The sequence below is a fragment of the Bombyx mandarina genome, chromosome 22, assembly GCF_030267445.1.
Source record: "Bombyx mandarina strain Sakado chromosome 22, ASM3026744v2".
NCBI classification, from domain to species: Eukaryota; Metazoa; Arthropoda; class Insecta; order Lepidoptera; family Bombycidae; genus Bombyx; species Bombyx mandarina.
The window spans coordinates 7862111-7888483 of record NC_143228.1 but is presented as its reverse complement, the minus strand read 5'-3'; the positions used below and the strand labels follow the sequence as shown (position 1 = coordinate 7888483).

Here is a 26373-nt window from a genome sequence, read left to right as displayed (position 1 = left end):
AATTTCACGAGGACAGGTGGGCGAGCAAAGGCTCAGTCAGAAGGGATGGGATTTGCTAACAGCTGCCCGAGCGCCTCCAAAGGAGAGCTAACAACTCAAGGGCAACTGCTTCGCGAATGAATCTACTACCGGATCGGAATCGCGACCCGCTGAGAAGATCCGACGAGAAACTCAGCGAGCTGATGCATGTTAGGCTGCACGTCGAACTCTTTGTCGAAATCGACGAGTACGGTTAGGCACTATAAAAGTGACAACGTACCTGTTTTTTTTTCTCATTTTAAGAAAACGCTTCATATCTTGAACGTAACGTAACTTTCACTGTATTGTTTTTGGAAATTATCAAATATTATTTGTATACCTAACTATAATCTTACCGATAAATCAATGTGTACAATGTATTTTGAAATCGAAATCAGTTTTGCGTCAGAGCTTTTGTCTTAGAAAAAAAAAACTATTTTAATGATTCTTTAATTTATTTGTGGCTTTATAGCTGGTGCTTCTCATGGGATCCCACCGATTTGCATTTTTTTTAAGTTAACCTTAATAATGTATATTTCATTGAGTTTTTTTGTTTTTTTTTTTTTATTATGTCCTTGTCATTCCAATAAATTATTTTGTGCCTTACTAAATTTTTTTATGACGGTTAAAAAAAAAAATCGTTCACTGTGAACGAGACCGCTCACAGAAAGTAAACTTTATGTGGCCATGGCGTCGCAGTGTAGCTGTGAGCCTCGAGCCAGCCGGTTGGTCCGTCATGCCGCGTTAGCACTCCGAACGACAAACGAACGCGTTAATCCTTTTACAACTGACAAGTGATCAAAAATGTTTAAAACGTGGAGTTTTTTTGTTTGCGCTCTGCTGCTCGCCAACGCAAGAGCACAGGTAAATAGTAATTTTCAATTTAAGAACCCGCGAACACGAGCCTCGACTAGACTCCGGTTTGATTACATTATTTAACTCTTTGTTTTTGTTGTCTGACGCTGTTGGATAACGTTTGATAGTTCTTCGAAATAAGAAGACGTGAGCTTTTTTTTTTCCGGTCAAATATTTTAGCGATCTATTGTTAAATCACCCTGACCGCCGCTTATCAAGCTAACATGTACTAAATAAGTAAAACTTGATGTTTGACGATGTAATAAGCTTTTAAATGGGATAGTAGTAAAAAGTCTCTTGGATTGCAAAAAAAGACATTGAAATAATTTGATTTTTAAGCGTACATCTGAAAGCCAATCGTTCAGTTTCATGTTCTCTATGTAAAGTAGATGATAGTAAAAGAGTACTTGTATGCTATACGTAACCCAGTTCTTAACCCATCATACAATTTACATTACGAATATGTAACTCGAATACCACTGGCCATATTTACAGAGCTATGTGTAAATAAGTTGCATTCTGTTTGTCTACCTTGTACAACACAGCTCGGTTTGCATAGATGATTTTTTTTGTAAATGAGTCCGAGGAAGGTTGATTATCCACGGTGCTATATCAATATTTAAACGCCTCACCACCAAGTTGGACCCCATTATTTTTTAGACCCCATTCATAATTTTTTTATGGTCATCAAAATAATCATAAAAATCGGCTCGATGCTTTAAACGCTTTTCTTATTTTTTATTAGTAATTTATGATGCATATTGGCCTGATGATTTCTAATACTCACAACTTGTATCAAAGCTACCACACTGTGTAGTATAGTTATCAGAAGAGACTTTGAAACAGGCAAAATAGGCAGGTTGTAATCCCGAGGTACCTTCAAGGAGCTGTTTCAAGGGCAAATGCCTTGAACCATGGATAATTGTTTATGTCGTAGATGATAATTTTTATGCAAAAACTGATAGAGCACGACGAAAGTTTTTAGTCGGTGACTCTCTTTTAGTAGTTTCATTCATTCAAGCCACAATTCAAGCACTCCAATTTTAGCCTTACCGTACTAATTATATTAAGAAGATAAATCCCCAACGCCACTCAAAGTGATTGAAAGATGCCTCCACAACTTTTGTTCCTTACGGAATGTAAATAGTTTCCTCTTGATTATGTTTAAATTTTATTACAATGAATAGACTTATCCTAAATAAGGCGCGAACACCAATGCCAACTTCAACAGACATTACCGGCGCGGGCGCAAGGTTACATTGAACACCTACACGGCCTACGCAAATATACGCTGCTTTTCTCAATTCTAACAACGAAAACCTTCCCTTGAAAGTCTTGTTTAATAAGTGGCTTTTTCGCATAGATGGGTTTTCACTTATCATCTGGTTTTAACTGAAAATAACAACGTAAACGCCGCCACCCATCTTGCCATATAAGCTGAAAGATTCCATTGTATTGTTTGATGACTGTCCCACCCTTCAAACTGGAAAGCAAGACTGCGTCGCGTCAGAAATTTGCCTCATCCAAGTACTCACAATACGCCCCGCCACCGGCAAAAACCATGAATAATTTCGACCAAATAATAAACAGTTTTTTGACTCTAAACAGAAATAGTAAATTTAAAATGAATTAACATAATCGTTTGTTTTATTTAAAATGGAGAAATCGTATATTTTCATATTGATTATGTACATATTACTAATTTTAATATCTCTTTTGATCATGACTATTATGGCATAATAGCACTGATACAACAATACGATTTACGACGACTCGTCTCTCAACAAATACTTGACTACTAAATAAGATTAATAAATAATAAGCTAAATTGCTGCAATGAATTTACATTCAAACGTAGAATCCGAACATGACTCAAAAAATACATTGAGTCAGAGGAAATATACATACATACTTTAAATAAACAGCTACAGAGAACAGATAATGAATCAGTCGTAAAAATAAGAAAATATACACGTGTTTGTCATAAGAAAACAATCGTTTTGTGACATATGTATGTTCATAAGTATGCATCATTGTAAATATTTTGTATTCAAAACGTACCATGCATATTCTATACCGCACATTTTAAATCTATTTTCATGTGCATTCACTATGCCTGTCACTGGCATGAGCTATTGAACTGTCAGTACTGAAAATCAGCTGCTGAATTTAGAGAGATTAAGAGCAATAAAATGAAGTGAACTGCAGTTTTCTTTAACAATCATCATTTATTTATTTATTTTTCCTACCTAAGCTGATGGTCTTGAGAGACCATTTCAGTGTAGCTTTAACTAGTAGGTGAGCTCACGGGGCTCAAACCCCGGGAGTGCTGCTAGCACTGGCCCTAGCAAGAGCAGTGCTTTGCAGAATCTACCACCGGGTCGGAAACGCGACCCATTAAGAAGATCCGGCGAGTCTATGGGTAGTTTACTCGCCAAACCCTTCGTCGCAAACCACGAGTTTGACGAGAACGGTTAGTTAGAGAACGGGTTAGTAGATCAGGAGGATCCGAAATGACGTTTTTAGGGCGACGTCGACTGTTTACCATTCGGTCTGCAGGATCGGGTACGTAATTTTCAGCGGCCACGACATGAGGGTTTTCGTGTCGTGCCGCCTTCTCAAAGCGGCGCAATGATGACGAGGTAGATACTTACCGACTGAGTCAAGCTCCAGGTCATCATGCAGATTCACGCTCCTTAGGAACCATGGTGCTCCGACGGCTATCCTGCAAAAACGGGATTGAATGACTTGAAGGGGTTTCGAGTCGGTGCGGGCCGCGTGAGCGAACAAACACTGCGTCACCATAATTCGAAGGGACAATTTACTTCGCTTAAAATATTCATAAGAAAATACGAATTGTACATACCAGTATAGGAACGTAAAGTTGATCTTAAGTATTTTTTAATCGAATTTAAAACAAAAACCACTTCGAATAATACATAAACAAACACAGTGAATGTACAACGACATTCTTTATTTTAATCAGCTTAGCATTGACTTAATATGAACAACGGAAAATAATTAACCTTTAAATATTACATAAACTACTTATACGTACAATAATTACACGTAACACTGTTAGTTACGTTTGGCTAGGTGCTATGGAGATTATCTTCAAAGCCATCTTAATTGTTGTTTCAGTTACAACATCGAAACGGGATTGTTTTAAATCTCATCTAAAAACCAATTCACTGTCTTAACGAAACATTTATATATTTATGGTTGTTTTCTAACGAAACTATTGTTTTTCGAATACATTTACCTGAATCGTCGAAGTCGTCGTGGCCTGAAGGATAAGACGTCCGGTGCATTCGTTGCTGCGATGCACCGGTGTTCGAATCCCGCAGGTGGGTACCAATTTTTCTAATGAAATACGTACTTAACAAATGTTCACGATTGACTTTCACGGTGAAGGAATAACATCGTGTAATAAAAATCAAACCCGCAAAATTATAATTTGCGTAATCACTGGTGGTAGGACCGCTTGTGAGTCCGCACGGGTAGGTACCACCGCCCAGTCTATTTCTGCCGTGAAGCAGTAATGCGTTTCAGTTTGAAGGGTGGGGTAGCCGTTGTAACTATATTGAGACCTTAGAACTTATATCTCAAGGTGGGTGACGCATTTACGTTGTAGATGTCTATGGGCTCTAGTAACCACTTAACACCAGGTGGGCTGTGAGCTCGTCCACCCATCTAAGCAAAAAAAAAATAACCTGTTCAGTGCAAAGAAGTTACTTACTCCTTACACAGCTTTATGGTTCAAACTTATCTTAAGTCTAGTCTACGTCTGTAAGCTTGGCTTATAAGATCCATAGACCCGAAAGCACTTAATCTTAAAACCGCCTACAAATGGCTTAAAAATAATAAAAGTTTTTTTTTTTTTTTTATTGCCTTTGTAGGCAGACGGGCATACGGCCCACCTGATGGTGAGTGGTTACCGTCGCCCATGGACTTCAGCAATGCCAGGGGCAGAGCCAAGCCGCTGCCTACCGCAGAGTAGTTACCAAAAGTAGTTAAAACATAAAACATACTATGGAAATATGTTTTCCCAGCCCCAGTAATAAAATCTTATGGTTAAGTGTGTAGGCGCCAGTTGCTGTGTCCTTAAATAGTATGTAGTTTATTTATATAAAACTATTAAAAGTATCGTTGTATAATATGATACTATTGACTGGAACAGGTTAGAAGATCTTGTGTAATAATAGTCTATCCGGCTATTTACTTGGTCAGAAGACACAGGTGTGACCCTGGAGATAATAAGTACCGTCACTTCCCTACGGTCATCCGTCATAGTCATACCTTAACCATAATTTGTTGTCTAATTCTACGTCTAACGGTTTTAAAGTTTTTTTTTCAAATTGCGGGACATAAACCGGTCCAAGGATATTAGTTATTACTGGAGCCCTTGGATATCAAAACTAAAATGCTTTTACTTATCTTGAAACACAAGGTTCAAGGTTAAATTCAAATAGATACGAAAGCTGTCTGACACTTCAAAATAGAACGTTTTTTTTTTATTGCCCTTGTAGGTAGACGAGTACACGGCCCACCTGATGGTGAGTAGTTACCGTCGCCCATGGACATCAGCAATGCCAGGGGCAGAGCCGAGCCGCTGTCTACCGATGTGTTACTAATTCGCGGCAGAAATGCATCCGTGTGGGCTTGTAACATGTCCTAATAATAGTACAAACGCATCGTGAGCCCGCTCAGCTTTGGACCGTCTGCCCTATGTCTCTGTGTCGCGAATCTATTATGCGTTCCAACTTGAAGAGTATTAGAAAAGCAAATCTAGCTTTGGCGTTCGCTGAAAAATAAATCATAGTCATAAAAAAAAAAGTATTTAAAGTTAACCCAACAATACTGTAATCAAAACTGCTTAAGTAGAATTCCTCCTCCTTGCGTCGTATTCCTTATTGCTGAGGGTCGTGACCACCCTTTTGTATCACCTCCGCACGTACGATCTTTCTCCATCCATTCTTGTCTCTGGCGGTGTGGAGGGCGTTCTAAAACGTGGAATCAAGAGCGGTGCGGATCTGGTCGTACCAACGTATTGGGCTGCGCCCCCGAGGTCTTTTCCCATCTACCTTACCAGTAATAGAATTACTTACAAGTAGAATTAATCATCATGAAAACTGCACAGTATTTCAAACGGCCTAACGATTATAAAATGTATTATGTAAATTGAAATTTAAGACGTACCTTATTTTAGTTTTAATGCAATTCGTACAGTGCAAGTACAGTCAGTCAGTCATAGAAACAATACGTCGGTATTTATCGTTTCTACAATCGAATCATTTCATGGACATTATATGGCATTGCGAGTACCATGATAAATGACGACGTGCAACGCATCTAATTAAATGCGCTTGCTTAATAAGTACGCCGTACACTCGTAGTATTTTTATATATATAATTTAATGTATGTAATTTAATGCAGAATAATGGTAATCCGCAAACTACTTAACTAGGTGGGTGTTCTATAAACTGACACCACACAACTACAAAGGTTTTTTTTTGTTGCTTAGATGGGTGGACGAGCTCACAGCCCACCTGGTGTTAAGTGGTTACTGGAGCCCATAGACATCCACAACGTAAATGCGCCACCCACCTTGAGATATAAGTTCTAAGGTCTCAATATCTCGGCTGCCCCACCCTTCAAACCAAAACGCATTACTGCTTCACGGCAGAAATAGGCAGGGCGGTGGTACCCACCCGCGCGGACTCAAAAGAGGTCCTACCACCAGTAATTACGCAAATTATAATTTTGCGGGTTTAATTTTTATTACACGATGTTATTCCTTTACCGTGGAAGTCAATCGTGAACATTTGTTGAGTATGTATTTCATTAAAAAAATTTTGTACCCGCCTGAGATTCGAACATCGGTGCATCGCTCAACACGAATGCACCGAACATCTTATCCGTTAGGCCACGACGACTTCATGTGATCGAACAATGTCCAAATATTTTCAAAATGTGTAAACATCAAACAATTTGGATGGCAAGTTGATCTCATCCGATGTTAAACATTTAAATGACCCGAAGCCTAGTCTTAAAGAGTATGCCGTCGTCAACTTTGAGACATTAGGTCTACAACACAATTGCATCAGAACAATGGCTTTGTCCTTCTCTTTCAGGCCAAAGCGCGTTTTGATTCGCCGCTGAAAGAGACAGTATTTTAAAGCCATACCAGTACGTATGGCCTTCCTCCAATAAGTAAACAAAACCAAATGAATATTTCATTTATAACTACACAATGCTATTCTTTGATAATTTAAGTTTATAAAACCCATGCGGATTGACGACACTCTCTACCATCAGGATAAGTAGTCAAAGTCAGATATATTTTAGCTAGTCATTATCTAAAAACAAGATTAATGATAAATACCGAAATACCGTCATTTATTGTAAAATTCTAAGGACACATTTGTACGACCAAATAACCCGTACTTGGTGATCAGGGCATATATTATGTCGATTTTTTATGTATAGGGTATCATAGTTGGCCCTCTACTTTGTTGCCGAGTAACCGCGGGTCAATTTAAAACCTGTTCAAAGTGATTTTCAGTCTAATTGGAAATTTACTTTGACCGATAGGACTGAGGATCGCCAGTTTGATATATAAAATATTATACAGCTTTAATGATTTAACATTCAATATAATCACACTCTAAATTATAACGCATACAAGAGCCAGCAATAACTAAATTAAAAATAAGATACCTATAATTGTAGAGTGGAATGAAAGTATGTAGAGTTTTTCTATTGACAATTGCACGAAGACAATTGTATGCAACCAAATGCCGTTTAAACCCACTTTAAGCAGTAGATTCGAATACGATTTAGAGAAAAGTTGTATATGTATGATTTGAAAGTAGTAATAATAATAGTAGAAAATACCAATATCATTTGGCGAAAAGAAAAAAAAACAGATTGGTATTCTTAAACATGCGTTACACTGTTTGCGATTAAGCTAATTTTTGCATACGTCCTAGGATCAAAAATTTAAAGTACAAACATAGTCATGGTAATAACAATACCCTCTGACAAACATAATATGATTGTGCAAAACAGACTTTATTACGTCGTTAATATGTATGTGAAATACGCAACTATGTGCCAAGTCTTGATGAATAACGAACGCTTTATCGGGTATTCAATAGTTTACAAAAAGTTAGAATTTAAAGATAAAACCTTACTACACATAAAAATATATTTGTGGTAGTGAAACGTAACTTTCAATAATATGTTTTCGAATCCCCCCTTGAAAGTTTTTCAATGACGCAAAAGAAAGTGAAGTCCATAATGACATATTAGTTGGTAGGCACTTTAAAAAGCATTAAGTTCGCGTGATTGAGCTAAGTGATTTGGCTCGAGTCCACCGGCGGCCTCCACGACGCCAGGCGAGGCCGCATCTTCCTCATTCATTACTCGGAATTATAGATTGTTTCGTGTCAACTTAATTTCATTAGTCTTGATCTGCGAATATAATTTCATTTACTCTTTTGTTATCATAACATTTGCACAGTATGTTTAACACGGTTTTTGTATTCAGCTGTTAAAAGTAGTAGGTCAAACTTTTGGTATATATTTCGTAACATTATGTTTGGAACGGAATTCCTTATCGCACGTTTTGTTCGCGGGCTGCGGGTCTGGATAGAAAAAAGTGTAACAATGAGAAACGACAATCTTTTTTTCGGTGATTTTTGAGCCACTTCCCGATCACCCAGAAAACTGGAACTCACCTTCAGCAAAAAATATTTTATGTATTTAAAAAATAAAAAGTGATATTTTTTTATTTTTCTCTAATATTTCAGAATTTATCTCGTACGCAAACTTTATTGGCGTTTATTCGCATTATCTTTACTTTTTATTTCATAGTTACTTTTAACACAAATACAAAAAAGGTATAGCATAATAAAATCCGCTTCAAGCAAATCTCAATAAGACTGCTCGCTTTATTTTACTAGCTAATAATTCATTAGGTTGAAAATTATAATTCTCATAAATTTTAAATATCATTCAATTTCAGTTTCATTACATTTTATTTTTAAGTTGTATAACATGAACGTAGTTAAGACGGCCGTGTTGTGTGCGTTCGAAACGCTCTGATTGCTTCGTGTGCTGATCAAAGCCAGATTACGATGTGCGGAAACACACAATGCTCTGGATACTACAATTTCCCTAAATAATGAACAAACATACATCTATTTAATTCAACAGCACCAAGTTACTGGTCGTTAAATCAAGGAAATGTTTCATATTGCGTAAGATTCCATAAAATTTCGTACTTCAAACAATCTTCATTTTCACACATTTACATTATTAAAGGTATTTAAAAGCCTAAATTGATTACGTTTGTAAAATCTTTTATAAATTTAAAAAAAACAACTATTGTTATCAACATTTGACCAGGAAACGTGACACAACCGTGCAAACGTGTAAATAGAATTATTAAGTTATCCATAAACATACATACGCTTGTGAACATCGATTGCGTCATAGCATGTCCAACTTGTTTAGAACGACAAGCAACTTATCTGATTTGCCGGCGTGTCCGTAACGCATTGTCTGTCGACGTCTTTTATCTCTAAAAAGCTTTGGAAAATATTAAAATACACTTGAAAATTTGAAGGTCGTGACAAAAAAAATCGATTTAAATGAATATTCAGTGGTAAAACACAAAAATTCATGAGCTGTAAGGCTTATTACAAATCTAACCAACCAAAAAACATTTAAGGAGATTATTTTATATAAGGCCATATTGGATCATTAATTCTCTATTACTTAAAAGACTATGAACATGGTTAACTTGTAAGCAGATATTGACATAAAAACACAAATAACGTATGTATTTTCTAGGCATTACACGACGAATAAATGGGACGTCGTTACTTTGTAATGATACTCAGAAAACTATACATTTCCACGTCGTAATCACTGTCCACTTGTGTCCACATCAATGGTTGTCTAACAAATTAACTTTGTACTCAGTAGTAATTCCATGGGAAGTGTGATATGATAAAAACGTACAGTTATCGAAGCCCATTACAACCCACACTGTTATGTACATGTACTGTACATGTGCCATTTCATAACTGCTGGTATTACCAATGTATTTTTTTTATTATGTTATATTAATAATTTTTGGAATTGCGTGTTGTTTTTCGCATCGAAAGATAGCTTCTAACACGACAGACACCATGTCGTAGCTAAGATTAATTACATCACCTTTATTAATAACAATCCAATTGTAAATAGTTCGAAATACGCGTAATATCCTTTTAGATTTGTTGAACAATATGCTTTAACCGAGCCAGTTTTATAGTTGTCCGTGTTCTAATATGTATCGCATTTCACAATTTTGTCTATGTCTTTAGTTGATAAATTAAGCAGTAATGCACACCCACTGTCTCGCTGAGATGACGTAGCCGGTCCAAATATTGAGGCCGCCAAACCGGTCTTTACACTGGTTGCATCAAATGACACCCACATATGGGAATGGGCTCACATCAACTATATTATATAATATCTGCGCTAAATGTTAATTATTTCTACGAATACAGCTGATCTGCTTTGTACTACTTTTACGGTTGTAGTAAAATTTGTTTAATTATTAAATTAATTTGAATTATTTAAAACTGCTACTCACTAACCCATTTTCTGTATCTTTAATTCTAAAAATATATATTTAAAGTATCAAAATCTTGACGTACAATTTTGCAGACTAAACACGTATCTAATATCGAGGTGATAGAACAGCCCACTTTACGTTACACAGTCCATAAACAAAACTGGAACTAAACTGGCAAGCTAGATTATTACTGGGCGACAGAGGTAGACAGAAGCATGGTTCCAATTCATGTGGCCTCAGAATTCGTCCTACCAACTGATAGATTTTCCTAATTAGGAAGGAACCTTCGGTTAGAAAGGAAATTAAGTAGGGAACAAAAGGTAGGAATGTATCTTAATATTTTATCTAGCCAAACAAATATCGACTCTGAAGCTTAGTAGAATAGTCTGTTCTAAGGCCTACTTAGCCGCTAATGTGAATGAAAAGTGAGTTCACCTCACCTCCGTTAACTCACAGAAAAAGTGCACGGTTCGTTATTACATTTATTAACTGCTCTGCCATTACTTACAATCCACATCGTAATAACGGGACGCATAGTAAAACATTAAAACAATGAAGTGTTTTATATTTATTCCCACCATGAAAATAATTTCAAGTCATGCGATAACCCACAGCCGAAACCCATCAATTTGTACAAAACGGTTCGCAATTACAGTTTTTATACGTTTCCTTGTGTTAAAATACAAATATATATTATTACGAGAGAAGTGCTTAATACAGTACTTCAAAAGCTTTCGTATTTACACACACACGCTAATCTGACAATAGATAGATATACCATATGAAGTAAATTTTGGTTTTCTTATTTTCTTTTTTCACAAAATTACACTTTTAGTTTTTGTTTATGAAAGTTAAAAAGCAATTTATGAAAGCCCAAATTGATCTAACAATGTTTAAATTATACGTATAATTGTCGATAACAAGAAGAATTATTATTAGAAACGTTCTTACTAGTTAGTTTGGGCATTAATCAGAAGATGTTTCTTCCAGAAAACGATTTAGCAGTCCATCTATTGATAAGTGATAACTGCAGCCCGATAACGTGAATGCTGTTACCTTGAAACATTAGATCGAAGTCTTAACTGCAGGCCAGAACGAAGGACTACTTCGCGGAAAAAATAAGCATAACGTGGAACCCATCTGTGCACACTTTTTTTTTTTTTTGGTGTATAATATATTTTATTGACAATGTTATTCGTTCATCCCTGAAATCGTTCATGATCACGTGCTAAATGTATAATCCCTTAGAAAATAATGATCTGCATCGTTTGATGTTTGTACACGGTGTGCCTTATCTTTTAGGCCACGGCGAAGTTGTACTTGGTCCTTCCGTAAAAGTAATAACTACTTTGAAGTTTGGCATAGATACCATCTTGAAATATTGTAGGCCGCTCGTATACTGCAAGCGAAATCAAACTTCACGTATTCGAATCTACAGCACCTTTTTTTTTTTTTTTCTAACGCGACACAATAAAAACTAGAACGCAACTATAAGAACCACAGCACTGGAGAAAGACCTTCGAGATTTTGCGCTGGCCATTGTATACCGTAACGGGTTCTGCGTTACGATTACCGATAGTATCATTTCAATCGAAAACCGGTAGGTACTAGCAAGAAACTTTAAATTTAGAATATTGGTTAGTGTAATAAGGATATCACTATCATTATAATCGAGAACCGGTAGGCACTAATAAGAAACTTAAATTTAGAATTTTGGTTAGTGTAATAAGAATATCAGTATCATTCCAATCGAGAGCCGGTAGGTACTAATAAGAAACTTTAAATTTAGAATATTGGTTAGTGTAATAAAGATATCATTATCACATTTCAATTGTATAACATAATAATGCCATAATAATAATGCACCTGTGGTGGTCTCAACATCAGCCTTACAGCCTGGCCACGGGACATTCGCCGATACGAATATTCGCGCGGTGCGAACGGCGAAGCGTCTAGCGACTAAAATAAGAGCATAGAAATGTACCTAACAAGCCACGCGCACGGGCGACCGGCGAAGCGACCGGCGAAATGTACCGAGCGAATCGCGCGATGCGGCGGGCGAGCAAAACAAATGCATGAATACGGACGGCGCGAGCCACGGAGTCGAGCGGTAGTCGCGGCGAATAGTACAGTGATTAAATGAGTTTAGTTGTTTTCGCCGCGAAAAATTAAAACCGAAATTTTTATATTTTTTATTTTATATTTTTAAAGTCGTCGTGGCCTAACGGACGTCCGTTGCAATCGTGTTGAGCGATGCACCGGTGTTCGAATATCAGGCGGGTACCAATTTTTGTAATGAAATACGTACTCAACAAATGTTCACGATTGATTTCCACGGTGAAGGAATAACATCGTGTAATAAAAATGAAATCCTCAAAATTATAATTTGCGTAATTACTGGTGGTAGGACCTCTTGTGAGTCCACACGGGTGGGTACTACCACCCTGCCTATTTCTGCCGTGAAGTAGTAATGCGTTTCGGTTTGAAGGGTGAGGCAGCCATTATAACTATACTTGAGACCTTAGAACTTATATCTCAAGGTGGGTGGCGCATTTACGTTGTGGATGTCTATGGGCCAGTAACCACTTAACACAAGGTGGGCTGTGAGCTCGTCCACCCATCTAAGCAATAAAAAAAAAAATAGCTGAAATACTAGCTAGACCAGCTATTTGGAAGTCTAGCCACCCAAAGTATTTCTCGTACTTCTTGTGGAATTCTCCATCTATAGGTACACTCCGATTCTTATTCAAATCATGTACTTCACAATCTTTTCCAAATAATAGGTCCTGAACCAAAAAACTATTAATTTGTAAGCAATATCGAGATAATTTCGATATAGACATTTCGCTGTCGGACTTCCTTACTAGTCGCGGCGGCGAACGTGAGTACCCGTGGCCTGCAAACGGTGCTGCGCGAATGGTCGCCTCGTCCACCGCTTCGCTGTTCGCACCGCCGATCCCCGTGGCCAGGCCGTTAGTCTAATTTTCGAGTACTTCACTTGTCTCTGTTGACAATATAATATTTTCTACTAACGATGAAAGGGCAAGTTTTAATGTAATGTTTCACTGAGTAATTTAACATTAACTAGAGGTCCCGCAGTAGTCGAAATTGGACTATAGTTAATTGGAATTGTAAGTTTGTACACTATTATGATTGTATTTTATACTTCTATAATCACAAATTTCGCCAAGACTACACTATAAAAAATATTAACAAAGACAAACAATATTTAATCTATTCTCAATTTGACAACAGACGTCAAGAACAAAAGTTTGACAATAAATAGTATGTATGCGTGTGTGCGTCAGATACATGGTATGTAGTGTGTGTAATATTTTCTTTATTGATTTAATGTATCTTTTATGCATTATTAAAAAAAAATATTAGCATTGTGCACTTCGTCTCTATGTTCTCTATAAGTGTGGAAAATTTCATACTCCTCCGTCCGCGCAATTTTCGTAAAAAGGGATACAAGGTTTTTGCTTCACGTATTAATTTAACATTAATGAACAGAATAGCTTATAATATGGTAAGTTAGTTGGTTGAAAAAATGCTTTTTCCTGTTTAATTTAAAAGGCAAAGCAGACTTGGATAATTAAATAAGACAACAATACTTACACGTGCGGTAGAGTTATCGTAGCATTAAAACAACTTTCTATAAAATGTTTCGCAATCGTTTCAGTATTTATTAACACAATTAATCGCGTAAGAACACCACACACGAATGCGAATGCGAATTACACGAGTATGATGGAAAGTAGTCACTACAAATCATGAACATTGGCAAAGACAGAGTATTATCGTTAACTACCGTACGCTTGGAGAACAACATGGTGGAACGGAAAGTCGATTTCGTTGTTTATAATGTGCATGCATCTTTTACGGCCTACACAAACAGTGAGTGGCTACCGTTGCTAATAAGTAACATATGCGATAGAGACGCAACGAGGTCGTGTCCGCCATTAAGAACTCTAAAACCTTGTTTAAATAAGAGATAGAATACATTTTTTACAACAACAAAAAATATTAGCTCTATTATATAGCGATATTACATACACTACAAACAATATAGGAAACATACCTAATAGTAAATAATACAGTAGATATCATAAATTTAGAGGTAGCTTTTAAAGTAGCACTAAACGTATGTATACCAAAAAAACTGGTATTACCTTTATGCGGAGAAACAAAAAATTCAAAGAAATTGAAAAATTTCATGGCAATCCGTCATAACTTAACCAACTTGAATATTCATAGACAATGCGGCCAACGTTAAAATATTACCATAAGACGTTCATAAGACAGATGTTGAACACTTACATATGATTCTACGAGTTTTTAAACATTATATTGGAGGATTTGGTTTAAAGGCATTCTGTAATAGTGCAAGCTCGTAAAAGATACAAAGTCACAAAAAAATTGCAAATCAAAATGTTATTGCTAATCCCTACTATTCAAAAACGAAATCTAGATCTTATTAATTTGAAAAAATCACATACATATATCACAAACGTGTAACCTGTGGTATAACTTTCTAATCGAATCTTGTTGTAAATTAAACAAATAAGTAAAGAAATAAATCAGGAGATACTTTCAGCTTAATTCAAATTGCTTTTTTTCTTCTTGAAATAGGTAATCAAATAATAACAATAAAAACTAACGATGCGAACTCCAATAAAATAGCTCTACATGTAAATAAAAAGCATAACCGTGTACCGCTTTATCTAACTATAGCACTAGTGCTTTAGAATGAATCGTGGAGATAGAATCGTGATCTCTCGCCGTCGCCGCGTCGCCTCGAGGGCACGACCCTTTGGCCCTCTCAGATATGTAGGTATAGTGGTTTTATATCTTGGTATACGGTACTTCAACCAAGTAAGCTAAAGTTAAATAAAATTACTTTTATTGATACTCTAAGCAGACAAGCATACGGCCCACCTGATGGTGAGTGGTTACTGCCATTATAGATGGTATCAGCAATGCCAAGAAGACAACCAAGTCGAAACCTGAACTATTCGGAAATTTCGTTTGAAAAAAAAAATGTATACGTTTCTTTATATAGTTTTATTCCTGCATTTTTATTAACATTTCAATTTATAGGCTAAATCTTATTATTACTGTTCACGAAGTAGACGTGTCAGTGATTAAATACAATAGGACAAACATGCCATTCGGCCGCGCTAACCATTTGTAGCAGACCAATGCCAAGCATTACAGGAAACTATTGCATAATCTAAGTACGTTATGCACTTCACGAATAAATTACTTAAAGGAATTCATTTTCGTCTTTCGACACCAGTAACATAAAGGAAGCTGAAATATGCTTATAAAAAGAATGATTACACCCTAAATTCTAAGATAATGAAGTCTAATGGTACTACTAGTACTTTCAAATAAATTCAAAACATGTCTAACCTAAATATTATGATATGAAAATATATTCTGAATGTCCATAAGACCTTCCAATCAAAATATAAAAACTTAAACCAACACATGATATCAATGGTTTGAATACGATCATTAAACACGCAAACATCGTATTAAACTTGACACAGTAAGTACTCTATCCGTTAAATCTGGATACATAATATTTATCCAAACAATGCTGAAAAACTTGAAATAACAATTTATGTGACTGCTGTTTTTGCGTTATGTTAATAGATGATCACGTCAGGTGACCTTGAAGATTTATACTTTTTATGTTTATTTTATGACTCATCCTCACGTTTTCCTTCATAAATAGCGAATGAAAAATTTATTTCACATTTAGTGAGTTTATTTCAGCTTTTTATACTAGATGGCTAAACGAACTCATGACCCATCTTGTGTTAAATGGTTGCCAGAGCATAGAGAAATTGCAACGTTAATGCCCCACCTTGAAACATGAGGTCAATATCTCTCTTGTATTGTATAACGGTTGTCTCAACTCTAAGCTATTAAGACAAAGCCGCGCGGCACCGCGGCAGAAATAGGTAGATCTAATAAAATAATAATTAAAAAGACGTCCACTAACAAGTCCTCGTTATCAAGTAAAATAAATAAGTCATGTAAAGACGAATCTAATGATCGCAAGTACAATTTACTAAAAGCCATTCGAGAACTACTCGATTGTACCCAAGCAAAATTGTAAAAGCTTAGTTGATGAAACTTTGTTCCTTGAATTTTATTACGTGAAATCAAGTCAAATCCGCCTTAATATTAGTTATCTATATATGAGGCCTATAAAATCAAAGGCAGATAAATCCAAGTCCGTCAAATATTCAGGTAAACTACAAAAATCGGCCCTAAACACGTCATTACAAATCCTCCCGATCCATCGAAGTACTGCTTTTGCTAGGGCCAGTGTTAGCAGCACTCCCGGTTTGAGAAGCTGAAATAACTTTGTTCAGATAGCTACGATATTCTTTATTTTAAAGCAGATTTATAAATAATGAGAATATTACTAATAATCTGAATTTTAAATGATAAAACTTCGTTTATTCTTCGAGTACTTAGTACAGAGTAAAAATAAAAATTTTGAACTGATTTTGTTAGAAATTTAGCTGCATTTGTTATAACATGAAAACACTAAAGTGTGTTCTACTAACTAAACAAGATAGCGCCATTGTTAATCCATTTTACGACATTATGGCGTTTAGCTGCCTTTGATTTTATAGGCCTTCATATATAAAAATGAATTGCTGTTCGTTAGTCTCGCTAAAACTCGAGAACGGCTGGACCGATTTGGCTAATTTTGGTCTTGAATTATTTGAGGTAGGCAGCGGCTTGGCTCTGCCCCTCGCATTGCTGAAGTCCATGGGCGACGGTAACCACTCACCATCAGGTGGGCCGTATGCTCGTCTGCCTACAAGGGCAATAAAAAAAAAAAAAAAAAAAAAAAAAAAAAAAAAAAAAAAAAAAAAAAAAAAAAAAAAAAAAAAAAAAAAAAAAAAAAAAAAAAAAAAAAAAAAAATAAAAAAAAAAAAAAAAAATTTGTGGAAGTCCAGAGAAGGTTCAAAAGGTAGATAAATATGAAAATGCTCGGAAATGAATAAAAATAACAATTTTGTTTTTTCTTTGATGTGTCCCGCGTCGGATGGATTCCTTTTGTTTGTTTTAAGTTTATTTTATACAAAATTTTAGGTCTTTTATTTATCGATTGAGGCACTAGGAAGTCTGCCGGGTCAGCTAGTATGAGTATAAATTAGAATGTCAAACTAGATTTTCAAAGTAATATTTTTATTCAGAACACGGAAGGGACTACTGGGGATTTCTCTCCAGTTGTACGAGCAACATGCAAGACCGGAGTTATGTCAATCAAGATTAACTTCAACCAGCCTTTCTATGGTGTAGCCCACGCTAGAGAATATAGGTAAGGAAAGATTAGTTGTAAACCGCCCGCTGTTCAACGTAACTCCATTAGTCTTAATTTTATCGTTTTGTTCAAATTCAATTGCTTATCCAACTATAAAATCAAATTTAAAAAAAATTCAAGTCATCGCATCGTTTTTCTCTCGATTATAATCAGAGAATCGATAAATTGTTTTTTTTATTGACTATTGTAGTTACAGTATACTTCTGTGATCGTATAAAGACGATGATTTTCGTTGACTTATTGGCAATGATCGCAATGAAAATGGTACAAGTTTCTAACAGCAAGGCTTTTACCTGTTGTAATATTTTTTTAAATATTTTAATATTAAAATGTTAGTTTACTATTTAAATCGCAATTTACGTAATAAACCCAGTCAATAATTTCCATGGAATCACCTTTTCAAAAAATTCGAGAACTTCAAAAAGAACATGACTTCGTGTTACTTGAATAACCCAATTTTTTTTTCCTATTTACTAATATTATTTAAGTCTTGTGTAATTTATATTCAAAAATTTATTTCAGGACCCCATCATGTATGGCGCTCGGCAATGGCACCGAATCGCTAAGCTTTGATATCAACTTGATCGCTCCACAGGGATCGCCTGATCATTGCGGTGTATTCTGGAATAACGTGAGTGTTAACAGTACTGACAATTTTCTCGCAATGCGGATAGTTGATTTTCATTTTCTATTCCATTATTCATACGATGATGTTCCGGAGGGCCAAAGATTGTTACCAATTGGAAGAACACGTGAACTATATTTTTCACGATACGTACTTTTTATGACAGCTTTCAGTACTATTTACATATCCTCTTCATATGAAAGCGATACTCCAAGGCGAACAAACTGCCAGACTAAAAGATAACATTAATTCGTTCTGTGGGAAACGAAACGTAAAAATTTGCAAATAATTTTATACAAAAACAGACGGCAGTTATTACAATATTCAAATGTCGATGACCTTTGTCGTGACCACGAAAACCGTAAAGTATTCTAAATGTTGAAAATAATATAACGACTATAAAAAAGGCGCGATTAAACCGTAAAAGTAGTTTTAATTATAATATTTTACATACTTAAATTGAGTAGTCATACCATTATTGATACATACATTACATACATTTTGCAGTATTTTATTTTGTCATCGCATGTTACCAAAGTTTTTTTTTTTCAATTTATTCTTCCCATCTATTCACTGGTAGCTTAAGAGGCTATTCCAACTACGCCCGAACTGGTCGGTGAGCTCACGGGCTCTACTGATAGAATTTGCCAACACTAGTCCTAGCAAGAGCAATGCTTCGCAGAATCTACCACCGGATCGGAATCGCGACCCACTGAGATGATCTGGACTATAGTGAGCTCACATCCAATGTAGCGTCAATTGTTTATAGAAACTCATAGACATCACAACGTGAGTTTCGCCACCCGTCTTGAAATATGAGGTCGTGGTCTCCATTATTTGTATACGGGCTGTCGTGCCCTTGAAATTCGAATGCATGACTGCTTTGCGGCAAAGTAGAAGTATTTGCACGAAGCGACACCATGCGGACCCACAGTACGACCAGTAATTACGCATATTAATAAATTGTGCTGGTTTGACTTTTATAACGTGTTCTTATTCCTTAATCGTAAGTCTGACGACTTGAATATGTATCAGGTTTTTACGTACAAAAATGGTACCCGAAATAATATTTGATACGATATTACGCCACTAACGTTACCAAATGAACGTGTTATAAATACATTTCATTTTAAGTCCTTGTAATTGTAAATCCCAACGAATATTTCAAGGAAGTCCTGTTAGGTTTTATGCAGAAAGCTTGTAGCGGCAGATAACAATCTGACTAAAATCAAGCCTTTAAATCTATAAGACGAAGTAACAGGTCGGAAAGCCGTCGCCGCCTAGCCTGTCTTTATTTGTTAGCCGACTTCAAAAAAGGCAGTTATCAATTCTACTGTATATTTGGTGTACTTAACTCAGAACTTCTTCAAGGTGAATCGATTATGATGATTCCTTTTTTATTTGAAAGCCGCTTGCCACTTATTTTGATAGCGACTCTCATAGAGTCCTATTTAATCAACATCTGATCTGTTGTTTTTGAGTTATCCTTAATAATGCATACTTGATTGACTACATTTATTATATTTTCTTTTTATTTTGTTTCATTTTTTTATTATTCTTAATTTACTGCAGTTTCACAGAAATTCAAATCTGTTTGAATCGAAAAGCATTATTATTATTGCACTAAATTTCTTACCTACCTAAATGTGATATCCAAATTTATAGTTATGTTTTAGATAAAACGTTTTTATGCAAAATTGTATCTATAGTTTGACATTTCGTTTATAATACCTTTCCTTTTCAGCGCACTGATGAACGATCGTTGCCTTTGGCGGTTCGGGTGCATCGGACACTCGAGCTAGCCGACGACAAGTTTTACGTCATAACCTGCGGCAAAGCTGGTTTTAAAAACTCTCGGTAAGGTTTGGAGATGTATGTCGTTTGCTCAATGCAACACTGTTACTATACGGTCGACTATGAGGAAAACTAAGCTAAAGATCAATAGGTCTATACAGCCCATTCATACCCGATCCTGTGGACTGAATGGTAAACAGTCGACGTCGCCTTAAACACGTCATTACGGATCCTCCCGATCCATTAACGGTGCTTTTAGGTACCTCAAGCACCGGTCACCGTCCTCGCCGAACCCGTCGCTTGCGACAAAGGGCTCGACGAATAAATTAACCCATAGACACAACCCACTGAGTTTCTCGCCGGGCCTACTCAGTTGGTAGCGTTTCCGATCCGGCGGTAGACTCTGCGAAGCACTGCTTTTGCTAGAGCCAGTGTAAGGAACACTCAGGTTTAAGCCCCGTGAGCTCACCTACACTTCAAGGAGAAGCTGAAAAAGCCTCTCAAGGCTATCAATATAGGTAGGAAAAAAATTGCCCATTTAGTTCTATACACCAATGTACTTTTTTATTTATTTGTATCATAGGAACGAAACTTCGCTTGTCTCCCTACGAATGCTCGATGACCAAGGACGGAAAGTATTGAACGTTGGCTTCGGAATGCCTTACACGCTGAAAGCCGAAATCAGTAAATCTGATGGTACGTTACATCTTTTATTTAACCCCGTTAAAATGAACACTAGTGTTTTAGGGTACCTATCAAAAAACACAAATCAGTCACCAAATCAGGTGCTGGTGAAGATGAACGTGGATTGAACGTGCCGAACATATCCCACGCGATTTTCGGCGGACATAAATAAATAGGCGAGCTAATAAACTAATAAACATAGGTCACGAAAATTGTTACGTTACAGGCACTAAAACACAATGACCAAAGTATTAACGTTAAAACGTCCTTGAAGCATCCGCCACCTAAGGAAATATACACTTAATGTACTTGTGTCAGTTGGTGGGACCATGCTGTGGTTCAAATCTAAAAATATGCATAAAATTTTCCCTAGAAAATTCGTACCTAAGACGTATTCACAAATATTTTTATTATGGTTCTTTTTCTAGCCATGTAAGAAGGAAACAGCTAATCGCAAATAAACCTGGCGATAATTACCTTCGATTACATAAGTGATTACAATTATTCTACTATTTTTACTAGCCTATTAATATCATACGGTGTTGAGCTTCGCTATCAATCAAAAACATATAAAAAAAACTCGGCCTGAGAGGAAGCGCTGAGAGAAAACGCAATCGCGATACTGAAGCTAATCACTAAATATTTCCCATCCATTCTTTACTGCAGGAACGCATGGAATCAGATTAAAGAATTGTTTCGGATTCAACATGAAGAATAATACAGCGGAACTACTCGATAATAAAGGGTAAGAAAAAAGTTAATCAAATACTGTTCTGTTATTAAATATGTTTGCTTCAAATAGCGCTTTTTTCCGTCTAAAATTTAATTGTAAGTGTCGAATCGAAGCTGTTTAATAAGTTCTACAAATATGTAAACACATAATAATTGTGAATGCAATTCATCGTGCATGTATGGAATCAAATGTAGCTATTAATGATTTTCTCGACAGGTGCCCGATAAAACAGAGTTCAGTAATAGTAAGGTCTACAGGTGGAACGGCCGAGTTGGCGATAGCAGCGATGTTCCGGTTCCCGGACTCATCTCAAGTTAACTTCCAATGCGACATCGCTATTTGCAAAGGTAACATAAATATTATCTACCACGAAATTTTGTTGCTGTAACCGTCTATAACGATCAGTCATCGGCATAGTTCGAATTAATTATTATCGTCGATTTAGAAGTTGATCGGAAGTTGTCAAAATTATAACTTATGTTTTACTTTTCGACTTTCGAGTTTTCCGTTGTTTTCTCTTACCAGAATATGTTATTAAAGAAAATATGATCAAGTTTTGTTGGTCATAAACTTGCTTAAGTTAAAAAAATATTAATAAATTGCAATTCTCACCTAATCTATGCATAGATACAGAGGGGTCCACTCGATATTTAGATCCTACAGCAGCCCTAAGATATTGCAACGTCACACGCGCATTACAGTTCAATTGTATTTGTATAAGACTATCCCATCATGCAAACCGAAACTGATTACCGAAATGAAATTCGCAACTTTTTCGGAAAGACATATCCCAATATTCTTGCTTCAAGTAATCGAGGGTATTTTATTTATTTATTTTATTACTGTACAGTAATTAACTTATTAGCGTCATAGACATTTACATTGTTGATGCATATGGGTCCAGTAACCACTTAACACCAGGCGTGCCATGAACTCGGTCAGCCGTACACTATTTCTATAGTTGCTTCTCAGAGACACCCAATATGCCCATTTAAATCAAAGTCTTAATCAGAAGGATAAAGTGATATTGTTGGAAACATAATCTACGCATTGCCTATTATGCCCTATACCTCTAGAATTATTGGTACAATTATTTTAATAAATCATTTTCTGAAATCGTCGCAAAGATATCTATTACATAACTAGGTATTTATATTTGAAAAGTCGATATCTTCGATCTCATCAATATGCCGATTTAAAAGTCCATCGTGAGGGTTTGCCAGAAATTACTATTAAATTATACATGAATTGTTATTTATTCATTTTGAAAATATGTCCATAGTAGTCCGAAATACCTATGTAGGTAGACCGGCTGATTGTTATAGATAATGATACAGTAGGGTCCGTGACTTAACAAGCAAGATATGTACCTAGTGTAGCGGCAGTGACAAGAGTCTAAGAAGGGTTTTTTTGTCGTCGACATTCATCCCAAGTATTTTTTTTCTTCTATGGTATAGGAGTATTGTATAGGTATGGCTATATGTAGGTATTGGAAATATAATATATACGAGATAAGAACATGATTGCCCAGATATCAAATAACAAAGATACAAACTCCAGCCAGGAATCGAAGCGCGACCGAATATACTTTTTTTTTAGACTACCTATTAATAGTGACCTCAAGGGATTATGCTAGCTTCACCATTCGTGTAGGCGAGCTCACGGAGCTCAACCTGGGAGACTGTGCTAACATCGATTATATAGTTAGGGATGGTTTGCGAATGTTTTCATATTATCAATCAAGCTATCATCTAACAATAATTATATTTTCCAGGTAGCACTTGTGGAACTGTAGAATGTGATACCGAGGGCAGTGAAAGTCCAGGTGATGAGGAAGGGACCGTGACGGCATCCACGGGAGTGTTCGTTTTAGACCCCAACGACAACACAAGTGAGTAGATGATATTAATATCTGAAATACAAATACTACAATTATGTAGGCAGCGGCATGACTCTGCCCCTGGCATTGCTAAAGTCCATGGGCGACGGTAACCACTCACCATCAGGTGGGCCGTATGCTCGTCTGCCTACAAGGGCAATAAAAAAATAAAAAAAATAAAGCTAAAGTTTATTATCAGATTAACTTCTAAATTTCCAAAGTCGATACACCCCGAATAGTTTCAATTTAAATGGCTATTTTCGGGGATGGCCTCATTTCATTTTTTTTAATACTACCTGCATTGTGGTACTTTACGCTATGGCTATGTTTAACGTGTGAAGCAGACTCAATTTATTTCAAAGACTCGCATGGTATAATATCGCACGCTAAAGCATAATTATGCCTGAAGTTATAACAACTAGAGGAAGTAAGAACTCGATCGCATATATTTTTTTATTTATTTCGTAAGCGACAAACACTCATTTTATATTTTAGGAATATGTTAAAATTTAATTAAATATATCCAATATCACACGATGCGACTCATGCTCTAAAAATATGCTAAAATGATCGAGCTACTGAAAGTTTTTGAAATCCCACTCAAAGTCTTCGGCGCTTCACAAAGTTTTCTCTGCTGTTCTCAGTCGCAGCCATGTCCTGTATGGAGGGAAACGTGCGGCCACTGTGGCTATTGTATCTGGCCATCGCGCTCGGAGTCATGTTCCTCGTCATGCTACTAATCAATTGCTTCCTTTGTACGGCTATGACGTGTTCGTGTGCAAGGACAGATGTAAGTATATGTCGTTCAAAACTAAACTTTATATTACCTAATTACAATTACCTGGTGAATCAAATAATTAGATCGTTTAAACGTGAAAGCATGATATATCATAGGTTAAAGACTATTTGGTTTAAACGACATTTTTGCAACTTTACAAGAGAGATACATATTTAAAGTTTAAAATTTGGAAAAAATATTATAACAAAAAAACTTTTTAAAAAACTTCATTGAAGTTCAATTAAAAACATCGAACTGTTGATGCTAATATCAAATAAAACGGATTTTAATTAAAATTTATCGCGTATTAAGCGAAATGCGCTTAAACCGAACAGCCTTTTACCCTTCGATATGTACAGGTATCAATACACAAATATTATTTATGATTTTTTATTCATTAATGTTATGGTAAATGTGATTAATCCGGTGAAAATATACAATAACCGATAATTATGAATAATCACCACAAAAATCGACAAATAAGATAAATTGTTGAAAATTTATCAAATTAACCGGTTTACGTGCATAATTCCCAACTCGTAATGGTTATAAATATCATGATTAATTGGGCCACCATACCGGTTATTATATAGATACATATAAGCACCAGTTTATTTATTACTTTTACCGTAACATATATAAATTACCCAAGCATTGATTCTCACAAAGCCTATATTGTTCTTTGCTTGTCGAAATCAAGCAACACCGAAACATTATGTTTAAAAAAATGAATTGTTGTTCGTTAGTCTCGCTAAAACTCGAGAACGGCTGGACCGATTTGGCTAATTTTGGTCTTGCATTATTTGTAGAAGTCCAGAGAAGGTTTAAAAGGTAGATAAATATGAAAATTCTCGGAATTAAATAAAAACAACAATTTTGTTTTTCCTTTGATGTGTCCCCCGTTCGGACGGATTCCTTTTGTTTGTTTTATACAAAAGTTTAGGTCTTTTATTTATCGATTGAGGCACCACGAAGTCTGCCGGATCAGCTAGCGTTTAATGAAAATAAAACGTTCACAGGTAATTGAGAAAGATCCATCCGTAGTAGAAGATTATGATCCATATCGCAGTTGGCACGGTAGCCAGTACGGCAGCAGGTATCCATCTTCAACAATTCACTCAACGAGGTAACTCCTACATTAAAATAACACACTTACGTTTGTTATTAACGAATTTTAACTGATGTTTTTTTTTTGTTATGCTTACAATAGGATTAATTGATGGTTTATAAAAAGTGAGTACTGGTAATCAAATTATATAAAATCATTATAAAAAATATGGTTTTCGGTGGATATTAACATTTTCCTGACAAAGTTTATCCTACATGAGATTATAATATCTTCGTGTTATTACTTAGAATAATCGAAAAAAAATGGATTATTTCGTACTCAAATAACTTTTACAAATATTATTAGATCGTCAAACGAGTGGTTTTACTGTAATTTTATTTTGAATATTTTCATGTTTTATTAAACATATATACATAATAGTTGTTTCTAGTTATCGCACACCTATAAACACCGATTATAATTTATAGTTTAAGAGATTAGTATTATACAGGATCATTCAGAGTTCACTCAACATATTTAATACGCCGATTATTGGAAGGTTTTGTGGAATTAATAAACACTCTTCTATCAGATCTTCTAACAGTTTTATAATGTTGGATATTTTCTTGATAGTGGAAAGGAATCATTATAAAGAAATATTGAGCCGCTTATAATAGAGTTTTACGAATAGCATTCGAATTTAATTATCATCACCAACAAACACTCTTTCAAAGATCGGACAGGCAGCGACTTGGCTGTGACCCTGGCATTGCTGACGTCCGTGAGTGTAACAATTTACCATCAGTGTGCTTAGTGCGAGTTTTTTAACGTTCTCGATAGCGTAAAAGTTAGATCATATTTGTATGGAATGGGATCGTTTGCGTGCCTTTGCCGCTAGGGGCGCTGTTCCAACTACATACAAAATTGGCTTAACTTTTACGCTAATGAGAATGTTAAGAAACTCGCACTAAGC

The 26373-nt window shown here is 35.8% G+C and overlaps 1 protein-coding gene across 3 annotated transcripts in view; it reads left to right on the top strand.

Annotated features, from left to right (window-relative positions):
• The first annotated feature begins 697 nt into the window (after positions 1-697).
• The window catches only part of LOC114250853 (uncharacterized), a 28570-nt gene continuing 2894 nt past the window's right edge, over positions 698-26373 (top strand). For 2 of the 3 annotated variants that reach the window (XM_028184902.2, XM_028184901.2), the window contains exons 1-10: positions 698-882; positions 17732-17856; positions 18382-18490; positions 20229-20341; positions 20862-20974; positions 21629-21707; positions 21912-22042; positions 23470-23586; positions 24219-24364; positions 25372-25478. In XM_028184902.2, the coding sequence (XP_028040703.2) occupies positions 823-882; positions 17732-17856; positions 18382-18490; positions 20229-20341; positions 20862-20974; positions 21629-21707; positions 21912-22042; positions 23470-23586; positions 24219-24364; positions 25372-25478 (1100 nt within the window). In that variant the 5' untranslated portion in view covers positions 698-822. Of the gene's footprint in view, positions 883-17731; positions 17857-18381; positions 18491-20228; positions 20342-20861; positions 20975-21628; positions 21708-21911; positions 22043-23469; positions 23587-24218; positions 24365-25371; positions 25479-25562; positions 25588-26373 lie in introns of those variants that run through there. The other variant, XM_089736737.1, reaches the window with a different exon arrangement.